Source organism: Vipera berus, assembly GCF_964194415.1.
Source record: "Vipera berus genome assembly, chromosome: 2".
NCBI classification, from domain to species: Eukaryota; Metazoa; Chordata; class Lepidosauria; order Squamata; family Viperidae; genus Vipera; species Vipera berus.
The window spans coordinates 233,042,183-233,059,724 of record NC_138203.1 but is presented as its reverse complement, the minus strand read 5'-3'; the positions used below and the strand labels follow the sequence as shown (position 1 = coordinate 233,059,724).

The 17,542-nt window shown below is 37.3% G+C and overlaps 1 protein-coding gene across 5 annotated transcripts in view; it reads left to right on the top strand.

The window, feature by feature from the left end:
• The window catches only part of ARHGEF3 (Rho guanine nucleotide exchange factor 3), a 148,525-nt gene extending 131,581 nt beyond the window's left edge, over positions 1-16,944 (top strand). For 4 of the 5 annotated variants that reach the window (XM_081317439.1, XM_081317438.1, XM_081317440.1 and 1 more), the window contains 8 exons: positions 542-712; positions 5,037-5,099; positions 5,261-5,357; positions 8,515-8,591; positions 9,246-9,503; positions 11,237-11,407; positions 13,592-13,778; positions 14,076-16,944. In XM_081317439.1, the coding sequence (XP_081173565.1) occupies positions 542-712; positions 5,037-5,099; positions 5,261-5,357; positions 8,515-8,591; positions 9,246-9,503; positions 11,237-11,407; positions 13,592-13,778; positions 14,076-14,422 (1,371 nt within the window). In that variant the 3' untranslated portion in view covers positions 14,423-16,944. The remainder of the gene's footprint in view (positions 1-541; positions 713-5,036; positions 5,100-5,260; positions 5,358-8,514; positions 8,592-9,245; positions 9,504-11,236; positions 11,408-13,591; positions 13,779-14,075) is intronic. The other variant, XM_081317442.1, reaches the window with a different exon arrangement.
• The last annotated feature ends 598 nt before the right edge of the window (positions 16,945-17,542 follow it).

The following is a 17,542-nucleotide window of genomic DNA, read 5'->3' as shown; positions in this document are numbered from 1 at the left end:
GTTTGCTGATAGTAGAGCCGCTCTATAATTCTTTTTTTTGCAAAATGCCTTTTAAGATTCTTAAGTCATGAAACAATATGGTTTATGTATAATTCTTTTTCAAATACAGTATGTACATGAGTGATCAATGAATACAAAATGCCATATTTACGATAATTATGGAGACTCCCATTTGAACATTAACATTTTCATTTTGTTGCTGAATAAAAACATGCATTATGTTTACAGTGGTAAATTCCCATTTAGAACTTTATTTACAGTAAATTGTAGGGTTTCCCAAGCCAAATTATGTATTCATGTTTATCAATTTTCTTCTGTGACAAAGTTTAGTTATGGGTAAGTTTTCAAAAGGAAATCGTTATTTATTATAATTTCCCTCCAAAAATACCAAAGTAGTATATGGATTCCTACCCGGTGTTATTGCCATGACACTTGTGAGTTAGGCTAGTCCAAAATCAGCAACAAAGTCTCATCCTGCTTCTGCACCAATGCTTTAAATCAAATGTTATCTAAGTAGTAATTATGGTTTCCTTTTTCCTAGCGTTCTATCAGTTTTCGTAGTGACAGTCGGTCTGATCTAATTGCATCCCGTTCCTGGATGAGAAATGTACCCTCTGTTAGCACCAAGCGACGAGACAGTAAACTCTGGAGTGAGACTTTTGATGTTTGTGTCAATCAGATGCTCACATCCAAAGAAATTAAGCGCCAAGAGGTTTGCTTATTTATATTGTCTTTGAGATTGTTTTTTTTCTGAAATGGGATTAAGAGGTAGAAATGAATGTGTACCTGGCTCTGTACAGTAAATTCGCTCTTCACAGATGAATTCTGTCTTTTTGCACGTAAGGCAGTAACAGAACTGCCACACATCATAAAGAGAATATATACAGTTCAGCATTGATCTGTGGAGACTTGGTGCTTTTTGAGCATGGTTGTTTGCTTATAGATGTTTCATTACCCCATTAAGCAGTGCACTGAAAATGTTACCTAGCTGGGTAATGAAATGTCTGCAAGCTCAAAAGCTCAAAGAGCACTAAGAACTCCACATACCACATATTTTTACCCTGATGCTGCTAAGAACTGTTAAGACATTACTACTCCAGTTTGTAATAGTGACTCTCGCAGCATCTGATTAGAGTGGCTCCTGCTACAGAGCTCTGTCTATTTTGCTTATACTACAGTGTAATAAATCATTTCCTTCCCTCTTTTTGGTATTCAAAAGCCAACTGGTCATTGATGCTGAAAAAGAATCTTCTGTATGTAGCAATGTAATGGCAGAATAAGTCTGGATCAAGGAAGAAAGCCTGAATATAAGGACAGGGCCATTTTTAAAATACATCACCTCATTCTATGGCTTTTCTATTTTCTTCCTATTGCTGCTACCCAAATATTTTCCTCATGCAGTTATAGTTTGAGGGGTGGGTGGAGTTTACAAATAAAAAGAAAAGATTCCTCTGAATTTCTGATTTGTTTTTAAATAGAGCAGCAATCAAATGAACAAGGAAAGTGATGTAGAACTTGTTGTGTGCTAAGCTGTAAATGGTTTTTTTTAGAAATCACAGTGTCTGGGTACCTATAACATCTTAAGCTAAAAGCAAATAAGAAATATTATAGCCTTTCTTGATAGGTGAACTCAGCCAGTGTGAATTGTCACTACAAATGTTTTTTTCCATTGATTAAGAATATTGAAAGGCAGGAACAAATGGCCAAATTACAGTTGCACATTTTGCTTCCTGTCTTAGTTCTAGAATGGCTACTTAGACAATGATTATGAGGTAAGGAGGTCTCCTTCCTGAACATGTGCAGCTCTCAAGATGTTAGTACAACACACATTTACCAGTCTTTAAATTTGTTCTCCTAGCACAGACCTCAATTAGCCATCCAATTGTCACTGTTACTTCCCTTTCCATGTCTGCTTTCCCACCCACTTCCCACTCCAGAGTTGGGGGAAAAAATGGTTTCATGACTGAAGCAGCACTCCCAGAGTCAGGTACAAGTGAACAATATTCATCACTACCCCGTTTTCTGCCCCTTTTCCAGCCTCCTTATATGACTGAGTAAGGGTCGGATGAAAACCAAAATAACCAGAAAATTATTACCTAGAGAAGCCCCATTTTCATAAAGCCTCTTTAGACAGTTGAAGGATTACTTAACCTTCTGATAAATAATTTGCATAACATAGAAGATATGTAAGGATTTAGCTTAACAAAAAAAAATTATCTGTTTGAAGCTGAATTGAACCTTTTACCTGCTGTTATTCTGTTACTTGTGTTAATTCAGTTTTGGAATGCATGTGTGACATGCTTACACTTCTTCCATGGCCTTGATATTTGTGTCATGAGAATAAGATCAAAGTGTTAAACACTTTTAACATTGAAGGACTATACTTAGAATTATATTGGCAAGAATTTTTGGAGACAATACGAGGAAGACTTACAATTTGTTAAAATGTTACCAGATAATCAATCCAGAAGTTTTATTAGTGACCAGGAGGAGACTAATATATTTCTGAAATCAGTGTCACATCATAGGGTGCAAGAGAAGACATATCAGATGTGGGCTGTCATCTAATTCTTGTCCAGATTTTTATAGCCCACATAATGTATGCTAACAGAGAACTGCAGCTTAATGAAGCAAGAAATAATATTTGGTCATTGTTAACACGGAGCTGGCTCAAAGAAATATTATTGGAACGCTTTATCTTCTTGCATTAAAATATTCATTGCCTTTCAGGCATATGGTACTATTTTTTTCATTCCAGGCTCTTGATGGGCAAGAAGACACCATATACACCAATTTATTTTAAGGAAACAAAATAATTTGCATGCATCAATTTGTCCTGAAACCGATAGTAGGACCAATGATGCACTTAAAATTTAAGAAGCGCAAACATACAAGATACAAGTAGTCCTTGTCTTACAACCATTTGTTTAGTGACCGTTCAAAGTTACAGCAGCATTGAAAAAAGTGATTTATAACTGTTTTTCACACCTATTATGACCATTGCAGCAATTAGTAACTGGCATATATTTATGACCGTTGCACTGTCCCAGGGTCATCTGATCACCATTTATAAGCTTCCCAGCTGGCTTCCAACAAGCAAAGTGAATGGGGGAAGCTAGATTCGTTTAATAACCGCATGGTTCATTTAACAACTGCAGTGATTCACTTAACAACTGTGGCAAAAAGGCCATAAAATGAGGTGCAATTCACTTAACTATTGCCTCACTTACCAATGGAAATTTTGGGCTCAGTTGTGGTTGGAAGTTGAGGACTACCTGTAGTAGACAAAAAGCAAGGTCTTCTCATTTCTCCTCTGCTCCTTTGAGGAAAATGAAGAGGGAGAGGAAAAAAACTCTTATTTGTTAGCTTTATATGTAGTGCTCTGTGCACGTTCCCCAATTACAGATTATGAATCACAGTGACAGAATCTGTGCAAAAGGCACACAGCATTTCTTAGTTTCTCTGGCAGCTGTTGGTTCTCTGGCCAGTTGTGGTGCTCACCGAGAGCTCAGTAATGCTGAATTCTGAGGCCAGCTCCATATAGCGTCTGATTGGCAAAACGTTATTCTCTTAATCTATTATATTGAGCACCCTAGAACTAAAGCAAGGATAATGATATTTTATTGTATGCCACTGAAAAACCTTTGATGGTGAAAGAGAGAGAGGAAGGAAGGAAGGAAGGAATAATAATAAACCTTTATTGTCAAAGTACAACATGTGTACATTGAGATTAGCTGAGCCTCCCCCCCCCGTGCTCTCTCCCCCCAACACACAGTGACAACAAACCCTCCATCCCACCATACTATGTGAACCAACTACACCACACACCGGCCTCCCAAGTCAATTCTGCATAAGATTATGTCCCATTTAAAAGCCTAGCAGCCCACGGATAAAAGCTATTTTTCAGCCTGTTGGTACGGCTGGCTATATTCCTATATCTCCTACCGGATGGTAGGAGAGTAAAGAGATACCGTCCAGGGTGTGAGTCATCCCTGAGAATCTTCCTCACTCTCCCAAGGCAACGAGCCCTGGCGATGTCATCCAGTGGAGTTAGGGAACAGCCCACAATGTCTTGTGCTGTGCTCACTACCCTCTGTAATACTTTCCTATCCGCAGCTGTCAGACCAGCATACCAAACCACAATACCATACGAGAGGACGCTCTCTATAGTAGACCGGTAAAAGAGGGTCATTAGCTGTTGTTCTACCCTGTTCTTCCGCAAGACCCTAAGAAAGTGAAGCCTCTGTTGGGCCTTTCTAGCCACCTGAGTTGTGTTAACTTTCCAGGTCAGATCTTCACAGAGATAGACTCCCAGAAATTTAAAGGAGGAAACTCTCTCTACACAGTTCTCTCCGATGTGAAGTGGGGCAGGTTCCTCCTTTTTTCTCCGGAAGTCTAACACCATCTCTTTCATCTTGCCGATGTTTAGGTGCAAGTTGTTGTTACTACACCATATGGATAGTTTTTGTACCTCCGCCCTATATGCTGTCTCATCCCCACCTGTAATAAGACCCACCACAGTTGTATCATCTGCGAACTTGAAGGAAGGAAGGAAGGAAGGAAGGAAGGAAGGAAGGAAGGAAGGAAGGAAGGAAGGAAGGAAGGAAGGCTGGCTATAACAACTGAACATTTTAAGCAATATAGGGGAAATGGACAAAATGCACACTGGTGATTTCACCCTACTAGTGGTCATAACTTGAAAAGTCTTTTAAAGTGTGTCTCCGTGTGTGAAGATACGAAACTCATTCTGAAATACTGATATAAAAATAGTATTCTCTAATGTAGCAAAATGGACTATATAATTAGTCATACAACTGATCATTGTCAACATAAGAGCTGTAGATTGGAATATAACTTACACATAAAAACAGAATAACTATATAATCTTATTAGTTTTAACATCTTTTTTCCTTGGAAAAGAAAACAGAAAAAGTATCTTTAGCCTTATTTCCAACTGAAATCTTGAAATAACACATTTGTTTTATTTATTTTATAAAAATATCAGTTTCTTTTTCCAATTGTTTTCAAAATTACAGGCTATATTTGAACTTTCACAAGGAGAAGAAGACTTGATAGAAGACCTAAAGTTAGCAAAGAAGGTACTGCATGCTTACATATTTTAAACTGGTTAATAATGTTTCTGTGACCAATGTTAATGAAGACAAAGTTTGAGTATACAGTAGAAGCTAGAGCATAAATATGATCGCTAGTAGAGAGTTTACATATTTGTTTATTGTATGGCTTTTCTGTCTTTTCACAGGCGTACCATGATCCAATGCTTAAGCTCTCCATAATGTCTGAACAAGAATTAAACCAAATTTTTGGAACACTAGATTCTTTAATTCCTCTTCATGAAGGTATAAGTCCTTGCATTCAGTATATTGGAGAAATGGTTGTATATAATTTTAGAGTAGTGTACAAAATCTATAAGCTGAAATATGCAGCCATGTCCAGTATTTACATTTGTCTATAATATTTGTATAGGTTTATGTTTATGGAGCAGGACTTTACCTTGGAATTGGTTGGAATCTGTTAAGATTTCATTATGGAATTGAATATTCCTAGTGAAATCAAATTGTCCTCCACCACTGCCAAAAAATAAAATAAGATACTGGAGTACATACTAGAGGTTTCCTGGGTATATTTTACAAAACTGGCTATTTCAGCTTATTCAGATTTGTGAAATTATGGCATGTGTGTCTTTGTTTTTTTCTTTCATTCTATTGAGCTACTTTTAGGACTTCCTGAAAAAAATTTTTTTTAAAGGGTGCTATGAGGGGAGGGACTCTGATTCCAAATTAAGCAGCAGTATTAGAAGAAAGGCTTTAACATTGTTCAAAAGGGTCATATCTGAAGTGGGGGACATGCTATTGGTTGTTTTGCTTTCTTTTTTTTCTTTTTTTTTATTTAAAAAGTTTTACAATACATTTTAACTTTAATCCCCCCCTCCCCCACCCCCACCCAACCCTCCCTATCCCTTCCCCCCATTCCCTCCTCCCCCCCCCGACTTCCCAGAGCTAAATACAGGGTATAAAATCAAAAAACAAACATAAGCACCCCTATGTTATCAGCAATAAACTATTAGTTCTATCTCCCTCTAGCTCATGTAAAATGAATACAAACAATATTAATATTACAAATAAAGTAAAAAAGAAAAAGAGAAAAACAAAAAAAAGCTTTACTCAGAATAGATTTTCTTAATCCCAGTCCTTATTCATATTAATTTCAAAGAAAAAAAAATAAACAAATTCTCAGTTACGCGCCAAAAGCGCCTATCTATTAACCTTAATAATCTCCAACCAAACTAAACCATAATCAAAAATAATTCTTGCATGTATCACACCAAATGTCTCGCAGTTCCAGGTCATCCTTGAGTTCAAATAAAAAGAGTAAAAAAAAAAAAGGGTTAAGCAGTCTGTAAGACAACTTATTGTTAATTAGGAGCTTGCATACCCATTCTTAGTTCAACACACACTTTTAGTCCATAACCCTAATATACTTTTCTAACAAGCAAATAACATCCATCTTAAATTGTGTTACATATTAAAAAAAACTTTCTTTCTCCTCTATGATAAATTTAATCCATTAAGATACTAATTTAAAAATTTAATCAGCAATCTTAACGCCCCAAAACTTTTGGAGCACGTCTGTCATGACCCCCAAAACTTCTTTGGACCGCGCCCCTCCCACATCTTCACTGTAAATACACTTTGGAGATTCCATAACTATCTGCTGGTCTTGCTCTTGCTCTCGTCTCGCTCTTCTTAAGGCGGCACGCGTCTTCCTCTGGCCTCCTGCAACATCCAATGAAACTGTATCTTGATCCCCTCCAACACCATTGTCCTCTATCTGTCTGTCTGCAACATTTAAAAGAGGAATCTCTTTTAAAACCAAGACTTCTTGCTCAGCCACTACCAGTTTAATATCATAGGCAGCTTGAATAACTTCATCTCTAATTACTCTCTTTGTAAAATAGACCACCACATCTCTGGGTAACTTCCTTTGTCTTGCAATCCATGAATTTACACGAAAAATTTTGTCCATATTTCCCCCAATTTCAGATGCTGGCTGGCCCAATACCCCTTCCAGAGCCTCAGAAATCAGCTGCTTTAAATCTTCTTTACAGTTCTCCTTTAAACCCCTGATTCTAATAGCATACTGCATCTGATGATACTGAGCAAGGCTCAATTCTCCGTCCATTTTATCCCTTATATTTTCATTTTCTGATACTTTTGCTTCTAATATAGAGTTCTTTTGACTGAGATCCTTCACTTTTTCATCCAGCTGTTGCACACATTCAGCTACAGATTCAATCATAGACAACATGTCCACCCTCATTGCTCTAAACTTCTCTTCCATCTTCTTCTCCAGTTTCTCCTCCAACTTTTTCAGCTTTTCATCCATCATGTCAGACATCAATTGTGAATGCTTTCCAAGAGCATCTTGTAAATCCTTAAGCGTCAATGCCGGAGGAGGTGCAGGAGGAAGCAAAGCTTGCAATGAGGTCTGTTGCACCAGGGAAGACCCCGCACTCCAAAGAGCTTTAGAAGTTTTAGCCGCCATCTTCCCCCACTTTCACTTATTGCGCACTTTCACTTTGAAGCTATAAAATCCATTGAGCTAGAGAGTAAAGATAAGAGTCCACATCACCTTGACCTCCTGTACCGCTCTGCCTGCATCTTGATAATCAAAGGTATTTCCTTTTGGCAGGGGTGGTTGCTAACGCCTGGCTCTGCTCCATAAATCCCGGAGCAGGGGCGCTGCGCAGCTCGGAGCAACCCAGGCTTCGGGGGGGCTCAATCCTTCAGCCGCCCAAACTCTCAGCTCAGGCGGCCCCGGAGAGCTCAACCCTTACCTGGGGCCTCACCCCCTCCTCTTCTCCCGAGGAGGGGGCTTCAAATCCATCTAAACAGCTGATCGGCGCTGTTTACGATGGAAAAACACAGCTGCGGAGCGGGCAGCCCGAAAACGGCTGTCTTCGGCGTCGCGTCGCCACCGGAAGAATCGGTTGTTTTGCTTTCTGTCTGATCGTCATAGCATCTTTGAAGGGTGGGCTGGATGCTTAAATGTGGAAATGATTAATAATAAGAGATACCAGATCATTCTGCTCTGATTAAAACTGAAACTGAAACAATGCAGCAGTTAAAACAGATGTATGAAGACGCCATTAGGTATGTTGCATGAGGTTCGTCGCTAAAATATGAATAGATAGCCACTCAACTCACTTTCTTATAAAAATGATAGGGGCTTTTATGTCATTTGGCAAAGGTTTTTGTTATTAGAAACTAATAATAAATTGACAAGCTTGCATCTTCTTTTGTTTAGCCAAAAAAAGGAAACCCAGTATATTTGATTCACACTAAAGTTCAAGACCATAGTCTACTATAGAGGAAAAAACCAGTGTTACATTCTCTGCTAAGCCTGGCTTTCCATGTTATGAATGTTATCAGTAAATGATTCATAAACCAAGTCTTCCATTAATTCCCATAATACTCAGTATTCTATTTTCATCAGATCTTCTTAGGAGACTGAAGGAAATTAGGAAGCCTGATGGATCTACAGAATCAGTTGGTCACATTCTTGTGAGCTGGGTATGTAAAATACTCATATTTGTTTTCCTGTTCCTATTTTTCAAATACCAACCTTACAAATGTGTTTATAGGAAGATGAGTAGCAGGATTTGTGAATATTTGAGTTAAAATTAATATAGTTGGAAAAGATATAAATTTTGAAGAAAAGGATCTTTGATTTTAACACTTAAGGCACCTTTCTAACACTGTAGAAGATTAAGGATAAAGAACAAACTTCATATAGCCAAAGGCATAAAAGAAAACTGGTTTGCTTTCACAGTTTCATATGCTAACAAATGTCTATTTGCATGTGCTGATGAGCAGTGCTTGTGATATATATAATCTTTGCATAGTTAGATTAAATATAGCATTCTCAGGTGATATATATCAACTTGCTTCAGAAGACTGCATTGTTGTATTAGCTCAAATATATAGGATTTATTCAGAAAATGTGCTTTTTAAACTCATTTTGGATACAAAGCCACAATAACTATTTTCAAAGACATTAAACTGTAGGTAAGAAAATAAAAGTTCTAGAACTTATAATACTGCATAATTAGAACCCTAGAGTAGCAGATTTAAAAATCTGAAAGCAGTCCCATCTGAAAGCCACAAATGAACATGAACGTGTAAAAACTCTTGCCACATATTCTTCTCTTTTCTTTTCTTCCTTAGCTGCCGTTCTTGAATTCTTATGATAGTTACTGTAGCAATCAAGTGGCTGCTAAAGCTTTGCTGGACCATAAAAAACAGGATCACAGAGTGCAGGACTTCCTACAGCGTTGCTTGGAATCGCCTTTCAGTCGCAAATTAGATTTATGGAATTTCCTTGATATCCCACGCAGCCGTCTGGTGAAATATCCATTGCTGCTTAGAGAGATTTTGAGGCACACACCAAACGATCATCCAGATCATCAGCACCTCGAAGAAGCTGTATGTGTTTAGCAATAATATAGCGAGTAGAACCATTTTTTAAAAACGTTGAATTATCCATCTCAAGGAATAGAATGGCAATAGTGTGTATATGTATGTGGGTCTGTAGTTGCTTGATATGCAAAATTACTTGCAGTTAATGTAAGAATATTAGCAGTGTAGAAGTAGAAAAGCAGTATTGATTTTAGAGGCTGTGGAAAAGTTAAGGTGCCTTCTCCTGCCCTATTGACTAGGTATTTTTTCCAGGCCAGGCAGCTCCAGTATGGCTTGTAGTCACCCCCCAAGCCCCCTTTTTAATGAAGTAAATCAAGTAATCTCTTTCCTTTGACAAAGCAGGTTGTGCGACCTGCACACCCAAATTGTTTGGTCATACTAATGGTTTCCATAAGTTGTGTTGAGCAGAAACAAAGACTCTGATAACATATGAACTATGTCTTACTGTGACTGTCCGTATGTGCATGTGTTTATGGCTAAATATCACAACTTCAAATATTCCTCTCCATAGTGTTTCTTCTTAGATATAGTTCTAAGAAACTGAAGCATGCCAAAGCTCCTTATGCCAAACCTTTTCTTTAATCCTCTGGGAATATCTGCTACAGTTTAAGTATTCAAAGGCTGACCAAGGATTAACATTTCAAGAAAACTGTATATTAGCTACGTTGCAATAGCTAAGGCACCTTCAGGGCTCCCACAAATTTTAGAATTCCTTTCCCTTAATGAAGATGTGGAAATTCAGTATAACTGTTTTTTACTGGAAGTGTGCAGGATTAGTTTCAATCACTTAGGTTTATTTAGAAAAGCATCCCTATTTACTATGGTATAGCAAATTACAATGCAAGTTTGGGGTTCAAGCACATGTAATACTAGAGGTTTTAGCTAGAAAATCAAGCTACAAAGTCCTGCTGTTTATGTGTAAAAGGATTCTGATGATATAGGCTTGAATGAATAAATGTGCTAAACTGTCATTCATTTAGCAACTACCTTGTTTAGAGATCATTTGCAAATACAGTAGTAATAAAGGGTAATAAATTTTTAAAAATTGTTTTATAACCAGTGCACATATTTATGACCTAATTCACATGCCTGACAACAACGCAGATTAATGTGATGCTAGAAAACTTTATCTGAATGGGAAAGCAGCACCTGCTGATCTTCACTGCATCTTTCTCTCTCTCTCTTTGTCTATGTATGTCTCTCCGTGTGTGAAGCGTATGCTTAGCAATCATTACACTTAAAAACCTGGTCATTGAAATGGAACTTGGTCAGTGAACAAGGACTGGATGTATTCATTTTATCATATGGCATATTCCTGCTCGCAAAACATAACCAAGGAGTGAAGGGGTCCTTGGTGCTCTCTGAGCTTGATTATTTTCTTGCAGACATTTCATTCACTTGTCCAGCATTGATGATTTTACGTAGTTTGGGTAATAAAACACTTGTAAGAAAACAATCAAGCCCAGAGAGCACCAGGGACCCCTCATTTCAACACTGACCTACAAATATTTTCCTCCAATGATAACCGAGAAGTTCCTGCAGATTCAGTTGAACCACTATGCAGAATGAAAAATTCTAGGAATTAACATCCGCACACCTTAAAGCTGCCAAAGTTGAGAAATGCTGTGCTAGAAAAATATTGGAAACTTAACTTTCAATAGATCTTGTTTTAGCAGCTATTTGTCAACCTGCCTTGGAAATTGACCTGCTTGTAAATAATCTCTTTATTTTTTTTCCAGATGAATATTGTTCAAGGCATAGTAGCAGAAATCAATAAAAAGACGGGAGAATCTGAATGTCAGTATTACAAAGAGAGGCTGTTATATCTTGATGATACCCAAAGGGACTCCCTGATAGATGAGTCACGTGTTGTTTGCTGTCATGGTGAACTAAAAAACAACAGGGGAGCGGTAAGGGATTTATTTTTCAAAATAAAAAAGTGGTATGTTTTATTCTCTTTCCTTTGAATTCTGATTTTTACATCAACAGATTGTTGCTCAAATTAAACACACTCTTGGATGTTTCAGGCTACAGTTGGTTAGAACAACAAAGGAGCAAATGTGTGTTAGAAAATATTCTTCTTTTAATAGCATTATGATATCTGTCTATCCGTCCTTCCATCCATCCATCCCTCATATTTCCTTAGGGCTCCCCCATCCCAGTATATTTTTAAATGACCATTCAGATCCATAAAAGGAGGGCAGGTCACAAAAGATCCCCACAAGAGAACAGCACCATACAATATCTTGCCTTTCACAACATGGAAAGTCCTGTCAGGGATCATTGCTGCCAAGATATAGGACCATAGGGTCAGTGCATAAGCACATCTCATAAGGGAATTGGGAACAAGTCCAGCAGTTCAAAACATCAGTTGCTCATAGATAGAGCAGTTGCCCAAGATTCAAGGTCAAAACAGACCAATCTGAGCACAGCCTGGATTGACTATAGGAAAGCCTAGGGTTCAGTGTCGCACACTTTGATCTGTGAATCCCTGGCGCTATACAAAGTCAACAGGACACTAAGGATCTTCCTCAAGAACTCAGTGGGACTATGGAAAATAACACTGAAAATCAACTCAAGATAATTTGCATGTGTCCATCAAGAGCACATATTCCAAGGCGATGTATTGCCCCTGGTACTGTTCTGCATAGGCGTGAACCTCCTCCACCATATAATCACAAGGAGTGGATATGGATACAAGTTCAAGAGTGGAACTACTGTCAGCTACCACCTCTACACAGATGACACAAAACTGCATGCAAGAGTGAGCAAGACATCAACTCGCTGATCCATCTGACACACATCTACAGTGACAACATTGGATGTCATTAGAACTGGAAAAGCATGGCATCCCAAGTACCACTACCAAAGGATAAGACAGGTCCTGAAGAACAAGATCCATGCCATCAACATATATGAGTCAGATATCCTGCTGGTAGCATGAGCTGGTCAAAGCAGAACATGAAGATCCAGAACCTCCTCACAATAGATGGAATTTTCAACCCTGAATCAGAGATTGTACCCCAGGTAGAAAGAGGGTGGGTGGGATCTATTGCGTATTAAAGTCTGAAACCCATAGTGTCCAGGAATACATCAGTAAGGTGGCACCCAAAAATGAGCTTCTGAGAAAATGCCTGAGGTAGCAGCAGACACGAGAAGAAAATCAAGGGGAAAGATCAATGCCATGAGAAGACAAGACCCTGCATGGAATGTACCATCAACAGATAGCTAAAGTGGCAGACATTGGGAAATCCTACCAATGGCTGGGAAGGGCTGACTAAAAAGCAGCATTGAGGCACTGATCATAGCTACTCAAGAACAAGCACTAAACACTAGATCCATAGAAGCAGAGTTCTATTACACCTGAGAGGACCCAAGGTGCAGATTACACATAGTGGCATGGTGTAAGATGCAGATATGAACAGCATACATTCAACAACAACCAAGTAGTTGGCATTGTGTACAAGAACATCTGCGCAGTGTATGAGTTAGACCCTCCGAAGTCCAAATGGGAGACACCCACCCAAGATGTTTGTGGAGAACAATAGGACCAAGGTACTGTGGGACTTCCAGATCCAGAGAGACAGGTACTGGCCAATCAACTAGACCTCATGGTATTAGACAAGGACCAGAAGATACCAATGGTAATAGATGGTAGCAGTGCCAAGTGACAGCAACATCAGGAAGGAATACAAGAAGCTGGGAAAATACCAGGGCCTCAAGAAAAAACTAAAGAGGATTTAGAAAATAAAGAGCAAAATGGTCCCAGTGGTAGTAGGACCACTCAGGGCTGTGATTCCTAAGCAAGAGAGTGGCTTCAATAAATCTCAGGAATGACATCAGAGCTCTCTGCCAGAAGAATGCAGTGCTAGGAACAGCTAAGCTATTTCACATAACCCTCAAACTCCCAGGCTTCTGCTGGAGATTAAGGAGGACAGGTACCACTTGTGGGTTTGTGTGTGTGTGACAGAGAGAGAGAGAGAAGTTGAACATTACTATTTTCTGTTTACTCTAGAGTAATTGGTTCTTTTTTAAATTAAGAAATTTAGAAAATTCTAGAAAAGAAACTCAAGCTTTTTTTCTTTTCTCCTCAGAAATTTCATGTCTTTCTTTTCCAAGAAGTGCTAGTAATTACTCGGGCAATTCTTCATAATGAACAACTCTGCTACCAAATGTATCGACAGCCCATCCCTGTGAAGGATCTTACACTGGAAGACTTGCAAGATGGAGAGGTGCGATTAGGTGGATCCATACGTGGTGCATTCAGCAACAATGAGAGAAGTAAGAATCAATTAGATTATTTCGATGTTTGTCAAATAATGACACTTCAGAAATTTATTTTTTTTATTTAAAATTCTAAAATGCTGTTTTGTTAAGAAGCTATTTTGACATATCCTTTATGTAGCTGGCACCTAGAGTAGCCCAGTTCTTAAATTATTAATAACATGCCATTGTTTTAAATCTTTAGTATTTTGTGGAAAATTACAAACCAAAGCCCCAGAGTTCTGAAAATTAACACAGCATTTAAATCATTTTACAGAAAGCACTCCAGATACTGATTTGGTTCCTTTCTTCCAGTTAAAAACTTCTTTAGAATCAGCTTCAAAAATGGATCACAAAGTCAGTCCCACTCATTACAAGCAAATGATACCTTCAATAAACAGTTGTGGCTCAACTCTATCCGTCAAGCCAAAGAACTGATTTTGCGTGCCTCGGGTGAGAGTGGAGTCCTTGATTTGGAAGGACCCGTAATAGCATCAAGTAGGAAAAGTATATTCCAGCAAGAATTCAAGTCTGAACAAATGGACCAGTCAGACAGCGGATCTAACTGTAGCATGGACATTAGTGAAATCAGCCTTGAGTGTGACCACATGGAAGAGACAGATTCTTGGGAGAAGGACAGAGAGTTAGAAAGCAATGTCTGACAAAAGCTTCAAGAGGCTTTCAGTGTCTTATATGTACGTATTTGCATTCCATATGTGGAGCAAGAAGCACTTTTTAATATTTTTGTGACAATATCAATTCAATCCCTATTATATTTGTACCTGTTGACCATAATGCTGTAACTGCCAGTATGTGTGATTTGGAATGTATGGCAAATATAGTCTTGTGATAGTCTGTAAATGTCTCAGTGGTTGAGACAGGTACTTGACCAATTATTTTACACATCCTGTTGGTAGACATGATTTCTAAACTAACGGTTTTAGACATATTATATAGCAGGTGTCTCTGTTTATAAAGTGCCCACATTTGATGTTTCAAATGGCAACTGAACACAAGTTGTCTGCATGGCCTTTTTAGAGTATCAAAGTTAGGAAGTTAGAAAAGACGTGGTTTCAAAAAGCTTGAAGTTACAACTGAGTTACTTATTACCCAGTGATTTGACATAAGTACATTACTTGACATTAACTACATTACTTGCATGGGTGCATAAGCTATGACAAGTAGCATATTAGACAGTGGAAGGTGTTCAAAAAATGAGGACTCAAGTGATGTCCAACTTTTATAAAGCAGTGCTATATTTTAGGATAAACTAAAATACTAAGTCAGCAATAGTCTTAAATACAGCTTGATTTAAATTTTTAGGGTGAAACTTAAGATACACATGTCAACAATTAAGATGGCTAATGCCATAAAATAGGGTTTCTCTAAGTGCATACGTGCAAGATAATCATTTGAAAATTAGCACTTCTTTAATACTGAAAATCTAAAACTTTGTATGATTGTGCTGTGAACTAAGCAGATTCAATTTTAATAAACATTAAAAGAGCATGGAAGGACCAAAAATGACAGCTGAAATATTTTGAGTTCATTTAAACAGAATTATTTTGCTTCATGTAGCCTTTCTGAGGTGACATATCAGTTTGTATATAAAATGGTGCTTTTTTAGTTTATCTTACATTTTTAAAATAAAAATTACAATCAAGACTTATTGTGGGGAAATTAGTTGGGTGAGCAGCAAATAAACCTTCTCTTTCTCAGTTTCCATGATTGCTCATATTCCTAGCCTTCGTTGCAGATACAGATGGAGATGCCTGATAGGGAAAGGGTGGCAAATGATAAAATAAGCCACAAGGTCCATCCCTTTTATACATGTGTTGTGACATCACAAACACATACAACAGGGACAAACTTAGAGGATGACACTGCTTTTTTTCATTTTGACAAAAGCATCATATCCTGTTGCCACCACTGAGACTAGATACTTTCTGTCATGAATTCTGTATAAGAAACTCATTTAATATGCTTCTCATATTAAAATTCAGAATACAGATAATGTGATTCAGATGTAAACAAAACATTATCAACCTTGCAAAAATTTGGAATAGGGAGTCCCCACTAGAAAACATTAGAAAGGCCAAGTTTTTAAATTAATTCACTTTCATGTTTATAATGTGTATTATCAGGAGTTTAAACTGCTTAGTTAATAGTGATTAAAATAAGCCATGATTGCCATGATTAAAACCATGATTCAGATATTTTCATCTAACAGACCTCCGATAAAGTACTGACTTCTTTAGCACCAATCTGTACCATTCTATAATTCTCTGTTGTGAGAACTGTCTATAGCACCTACTCTTATTCTAGTAACTCAACTGCAAAGTGTTCTGATTAACATCTCAGAAAAATGTTCAGCTATTCTTTGATTAGCTTCCCCAGCTAAACTTGGGAAAATGCCAATAAACTGGGAAATTGAATAAAAAAAAGTACAATTAGGTTTGAACAAGAATAAATCCAGTATTTTACTGATTTCTTATAAATGGGCCTATAGTACACAACTTAGTGCACTGAAATATAATTGTTACTATTATTTTCCATACTGTATAGACTCCAACCTCAGTACAACAGTAATGTTGACAAAATGTATACATCAAACATTTTATGTTTACAGAAAAACTAGGGGAGTAAATAAGGTGTCAGGTTTTTTATGTTTCACAATCTGTTACATGTAATTATGTTAAAATAATCAGTATATAATAGATTATTTTACTTTTTTAAAAAAATATTAATTACAATTATCACTGTTTAGGATATTTCTGTATGTATAGGATTAAAATATTATGATCATGTTTCAATCTTGTAATTTATTTAACTTGCTTTATTCTGGAAAATGTTCACCAATCAAGGGAAGCAGATCTAGTGACTTGTGGTTTAATGCAATGTTCCAGACTGGGCTTGGAGTAATAGTTACAAAGGAGACACAATTTTTACAGTCTTACAACACATGGGAATAAGCCCAAATGACACAGTGGGACTGTTTCTCAGTAAATATACCAAGGATTGTGTGCTTAAGTTGTGAACTACTGAACTGACAAATACTTGCCAAAATGTTAGAGAAATTGTATGGTTTTCATTTATTAAAAATACTGTACTAGTGATTAAATATTTTTGCATAATAGCCTTATACTTTTCTCAGAACATTTCAAATAAATTACACTGAATTATGTTTCATATCTCCATGCTTAATTGGGAAAGGCAGAATATCTCTTCAAAGTATTATTAATTTTATATTTTAGCTAAACATTATATATTACTGCTGTTCAAAATGGGTTTATGAAGGATTTGAAATCTGAGAGCTATGGAATGAACTTTATCAAATTCTTTTTAATCAGTTTTAAGATGTTTGCTATATCTGAACAGGAACAAACACCGGCAATTGTTGCAGGCCAGGATCAAAATGCGTATTCCCTTAGAAATCTTACAATAGGAGTTGGTTTTATTGTTTTTAAAGGGAAGCAAATAACATTTAAGTACTAGCAAATACAATAGGACTGTAAATCATTCAAAAGACATGCTTCATGTGCTATAACTGCTTCAGTAATTTAAAGAGGGAAGCTTCTTATTCTATAGCTTCCTTCAATCTCTTCTATGATTAATTGGTTAAACTTTTATGCATATTTAAGGCCATCAGGCAGGACATCATGGGGATCTTTCTGCTGAAATTTTAGAATGGTTCTCCCAAGCCAACCAATGCTAATTATTGTATTTTATGAGAAAAGCATATCTTTAGAGTAACCCTAGACCTCAGTTTCTTCTCCAGCCAA